Consider the following 5,618-nt stretch of genomic DNA (forward strand, 5'->3'; position numbering starts at 1 on the left):
GATTTGTACACATCAGGAGTCAATGACTGTACAACCTTCAAAAGCAATGGAAAGAGACTGGGGGCGGCTGAAAGAAAAAAGAGATGAAAAGCCAAAGAGCCAGACTGAGATCTGTGACAGAAAATAAACAGAATCAAAATGAAAATCCAGGGCACTATATAACTTTAAAACAGATAATGGTCAAGGCATGCTATGAATGCTAGAATAGTTCTTTTACAGAAGACAGTTTCGAAGATTATATATTGTATATAAAATGTTCAGTTTAGAAGTTTGGGGTCAGTAAGATTTTTTAGTTTGATATAAGTCTCTTATGCTCACCACTAGATCTATCTTTCAAAATTTGTATTTGAAAATTATATAGAGATTGAAATGCTCATGGGCTTTGAAAAGTGTATTGAGTGATTTGATGCAGGATTGGGGAAGGATTCATTAAACTGATCAAAAGTGACAGTAAACACATTGAGGCTTTTAATGTAACTTTTCATTTATGAGGTTTCTGTATCAAATAAATGCTGTTGTTCATAGCAATGTAGAAGCCATACTCCAGTCTTTACTGTCATGTTTTTACTGTCACTTTGATCGATTTATTGCATCCTTTACCAATTTAATGCATCAAATTACCCATTACACTTTTCAAAGCCCATGAGCATCTCAATCCAGTTATTTTCACATAAATAGATAGATCTAGTGGTAAAAAAAAAATGCATTGTTAGACCAGTTGATGCCAAATATATACACCAACATACCAAATACTGACATATGTGTTTACTGACATATAGTCTGGTTCCAGAAGTGAACATTCAACCGAGACTGCCTTGCTCTCAGTTGTTGAAGCCCTAAGACTGGCAAGAGCGGATTCCAAATCTTCAATACTTATCTTGCTGGATCTGTCCGCTGCTTTTGACACGGTTAACCACCAGATTCTCCTGTCAACCCTATTGGCAAAGGGCATCTCAGGAACCACACTCCAGTGGTTTGAGTCTTATCTCTCAGATAGGTCCTTCAAGATATCTTGGAGAGGTGAGGTGTCCAAGTCACAACATCTAACTACTGGGGTGCCTCAGGGCTCAGTTCTTGGACCACTTCTCTTCTCTGTCTACATGGCATCACTAGGTTCTGTCATTCAGAAACATGGCTTTTCATATCACTGCTATGCTGATGACACTCAACATTACCTCTCATTCCATCTTGATGATCCGACGATATCTGCTCGCATCTCAGCTTGTCTAATAGACATTTCTTGCTGGATGAAGGACCATCACCTTCAACTCAACCTTGCCAAGACAGAACTGCTTGTGGTTCCAGCAAACCCATCGTTTCATCACAATTTCTCCATCCAGTTAGGCACATCAACCATAACTCCTTCAAAAACAGCCAGAAACCTTGGAGTTATGATTGATGATCAGCTGACTTTCTCAGACCACATTGCTAAAACTGCCCAGTCCTGCAGATTCGTTTTATTCAACATCAAGAAGATCAGGCCCTTTCTTTCAGAACATGCAACCCAACTCCTTGTTCAAGCTCTTGTTCTGTCCAGGCTGGACTCCCTTTTAGACTTGCACTCTATTTATTTACGAATTGCTTGTTTTCTTTAAAAAAAAAACGAACACTTGCTTCTCTAATCTTTTTGCATTCTATCTATTTGTTTTCTTTTTATTTATTATACAATTATAATTCTGACTTTCTGACTTCTGACTTCTGATTAACAAAAGCAAAAAAGGCCTCTAACACTAGCTGTGTTTTAACACTAGCTAACCTCTTTTTATTTATTATATGATTTAAAAAAAAAACTTGCTACGTGTACTGCATTAAGCTAACTAAGACTTGTTATAGCACTTGCTTATCATTGCTCTTTTGTTGATTTGGATTGCTTCCATTGTCCTCACTTGCAAGTCACTTTGGATAAAAGTGTCTGCTAAATGTCTAAATGTCTAAATGCCAATGTCAATTAGGATATGGTCTGATGCCTGTTATTGTTCTTGTTCTTGTAGGAACATCACTTCCATCTGTTATAAAAGACTGTTTCAAAAGTTAGTCAGGTAAAACCTGAACAGATACAGTGGACACTAAAAACTGATTGATTTTTAGGCTTGTAAAATTTTCTCAAAAATATCCTGCAGAAATAAATTGTTGAAGCAGCCATGTGTGGATCTTTTAGAGAAGACAAGCTATTGTTCCAGTGATTTTCAATCCAGGAATTGTGCTGCAGAACACTGACCTTGAAAAGCAGAACATCAGTGGTGGCCTTTACATGGATCCTGTTCTGTCTAAGCCTTTTCCAGACTGAATGTCATGGCCACAGGGCTTTTGGGGATTTGTGCCACCTCCACAAAAGCAAGTGAAGTAGTATGATAAGACATGGCTGCTCTCAACTAGATGTGGGCGTCACGTCTGACAGGAGGGTATAAGTGTCCACGTGAATTGAGGTGAGGTGAAGTGATTTTGTCTCAGCAAAGCTCCAGCAGGTAGGACTGACATGAACTTCATATAAGTATTTTAGTAATTATAATTATATTAGCATGAACTTTATATTAGTAATTTGACGTCAGTTTCAATGTGTTTGATAGTTGCTTTTCCCAAACCAAATTTAAATTGATTCATCTTAGTTACTCTTCCAACTTTTTAGTTTATGTCCAATAAGCAAAAGAACCCAAGATGGACACAAAATGCAATGCTAATATTTATCCACTGCAGCACCTGTATTTGATTAGCTGCTCACTTTCGCATTGATTTCCAGATGAGGATGCACTTCGTTGTTATGGTGATGCTGTTGCCAGCACTAATGAGGGCAGGATCAGAATGCAGGTCCAGCTGTCGGCTCACCAATATCTCCATTACTGTAGAAAGTGAGGAATGTGGCAGCTGCTTCACAATTGACACCACTGCCTGTGCCGGGCTTTGCAAAACACAGGTAGGATGAAGCAATGTTCTTGTAACATTTTCTTTTAAATGGATTTATGTACATTTTACATATATATGAATTTATATGATTTTTCAGCCATTCAGCTATTACTCCAGTCTTCGGCGTCACATGATCCTTCAGAAATCATTCTAATATGCTGATATGGTGTTCAATTATTATTGGTACTCAGCAGTTATTATTAATCAATGCTTTTAAAAAAAATTAGTTGCTTAATATTTTTGTGGAAATCTTTTTTTTTTTTTCATTCATTCTTTGATTAATAAAAAATTCAAAACAACAGCATTTATTTAAAATAGCATTATAAATGTATATATAATAACATTATAAATGTCTTTACTGTCACTGATCAACTGAATGCATCCTTGCTGAATAAAAGTATTAATTTTTAAAAAAATTTTATTTCAATTTCATTCTTACCCCAAACTTTTGAATGGTAGTGTGTCACAGTTTCCACAAAAACATTAAGCGGCACAACTCTTTTCAACACTCAAATGTTTCTTGAGCACCAAATCAGCAAATTAGAATGATTTCTGAAGGATCATGTGACACTTAAGACTGGAGTAATGGCTGCTGAAAGTTCAGTTTAGCTGTCACAAGAATAAATTACACTTTAAAATATAGTAAAATAGCAAAAAGTTTTTTACAATTGTAATAATATTTCACAATATTACTGTTTATACGGTACTTAGTAACTATAAGAGGCTTCTTTTAACAACATTAAAAGATAACAGGGAACTAAACTACTTCACATTTTGACAGGAAAGTGTTTACCGTAGCCCAATGATGCTGTACTACCAGAACACCTGTAACTTCAAAGAATGGATCTACGAGACCTATGAGTTTAAAGGCTGCCCTGCCAGGGCTGACTCCGTTTTCACTTACCCAGTGGCCCTCAGTTGTGAATGCAGCAAGTGTAATTCTGACATCACAGACTGTGGAGTTCTCAGCCAGCAGACAATCAGCTGCAATGCACATTAGACAAGGAAACAAACCCCGCTCTAAACCCATTTGAAAGCCTGTTGTACAATTCTGAATATTTCATACCGTGTAAATTGCATAATGGAATAAAACACATATGAAACCTTTTCATATTATTTGTAAGCATTAATAAATATAACATACTGCAAGAACCCATTAAAGGCGAACTATGTTTAATTTTTAAATCAATATGAAATATGCTTTGGCTCCTGACAGGTCTTCTGTGAGGTGCTGTTTCATCCTCTTGTGCTTCTGGAATCTTCTGTGGGCTCTGGTGTTAATAATCTTAAGTCAGGCACAAACTGCACCATTAAAACAGCTCTCACATAGCATAAACAGAACTCATTTCCTGTGATAAACCATCTGTTCCCAAACGCTTATACACGCAGACACTTTAATTTTGCTTGTGAAATTGGTACGTTTTTAACCAGCGCTTATAATTGTCCTTCTGAGGCCAACTGCAAAAAAAATTCTCTCTGTGAGGATGCTCTCTCTGATACACTGAGCAAACTCACTGAAACCATGCTACATTTACATAATCAAATTAGTGATACATGAATATGAATATCAGAGTTTTCGGGAAAAGGGGCATATAAATAGAGAAATGGGTTAGGGCACATCCCAAAGAGCCTTTAATACTCATGTATGGTAATAAAAGGAGCAGATGATAGAAACAAGAGACACTACATCATAGCAGATGCTCTTTAAGGTGTCATCAACAAACGAGAACATGCATGACTTACAGTTGCTTAGGAGTACAAACTTTACAAGGTTAATGAGAAACAAATCATCTCTGTGTATATAAATGTGTGTGTGTGTACATTTTTATGTTGGCACATTGCAGACACTTCAAAAATTAAAGGGTTAATCAGAATTTCATTTGATTAGCTGATTTAAAACTGGCAGAAATTCCCTATTATAACTCAAGACCTTAAGTAATGAAATAAGAGGTTTACCCTAGCCTTACATTGCAACAATTATAATATATATTTTTTAAACTGTATCAATGCTTCATCTTTTAAATTGCACTGCCAGTTATTTGTACTGGAAAAAGCTTCACCCAGGCATAGTTTTCCTTAGATAAACTGCCTGTCTAGATGTGAATGTTTTGAAAATCATCAAAATCTGCCTCATTCGTGTTCTTTTGCAATATATTGTCCCTGCTTCAAGTCAACTTTCTTGCTGTTTGTACATTCGTATTGTTGTGTAGCTACAAGGCAAACTGGGCCTATGACAGATTGTTCTTCATCTTGACGTTGCTGGCTCCTAGCACTGCAACACGAGGTGGAGCGCCCTGAAAGTGCAGGCTGAGACAAATGGGCCAATTAGAAAAACATCTTAGACAATATCTAACAGATGATATCATCAAACAAATACTAAAGTGCCCTGCAGTGAACCAACAGGTTTCTGTATATCATCATAGTTGGTTTAGTAAATCAAAGAGCTTTTTTTTTTTTACTCAAATAAAAACAAATTAAATAATGATAAAATACAACCAATGGCTACATGTTATGCTTGATGTTTTACATAAGATATAGTGTAGATAAGAGTGATTCAGATAAAACGCTCAATAGATACATTTTCCCAAATGTTCACAGCATTTGAAGTTAGATCATATTTGTAAAACCTTTGAATCAGCACTGTGCACTCTGCTTATATTCAGATTTTATTTTTGTAAGTGTAAAAACAAATTTCAAAGGGGGGGGGGGGGGGCATT

At 36.2% G+C, this 5,618-nt stretch overlaps 1 protein-coding gene across 1 annotated transcript; it reads left to right on the forward strand.

Moving 5' to 3' along the window:
- The first annotated feature begins 2,737 nt into the window (after positions 1 to 2,737).
- Positions 2,738 to 3,901, forward strand: LOC107755037 (gonadotropin subunit beta-1-like). The gene is made up of 2 exons (XM_016571677.1): positions 2,738 to 2,911; positions 3,683 to 3,901. The coding sequence occupies exons 1-2, from the start codon at positions 2,738 to 2,740 to the stop codon at positions 3,899 to 3,901; spliced, it is 393 nt and encodes a 130-aa protein (XP_016427163.1).
- Positions 3,902 to 5,618: the final 1,717 nt, after the last annotated feature.

This window comes from Sinocyclocheilus rhinocerous, unplaced genomic scaffold, assembly GCF_001515625.1.
Source record: "Sinocyclocheilus rhinocerous isolate Xijiao unplaced genomic scaffold, SAMN03320098_v1.1 scaffold591, whole genome shotgun sequence".
NCBI lineage: Eukaryota > Metazoa > Chordata > Actinopteri > Cypriniformes > Cyprinidae > Sinocyclocheilus > Sinocyclocheilus rhinocerous.

Coding starts and splice junctions, on each gene's coding strand:
- LOC107755037 (XM_016571677.1), top strand. CDS start 2,738: ATGAGGATGCACTTCGTTGTTATGGTGATGCTGTTGCCAGCACTAATG. Junction 2,912..3,682: donor CCGGGCTTTGCAAAACACAG/GTAGGATGAAGC, acceptor ACATTTTGACAG/GAAAGTGTTTACCGTAGCCC.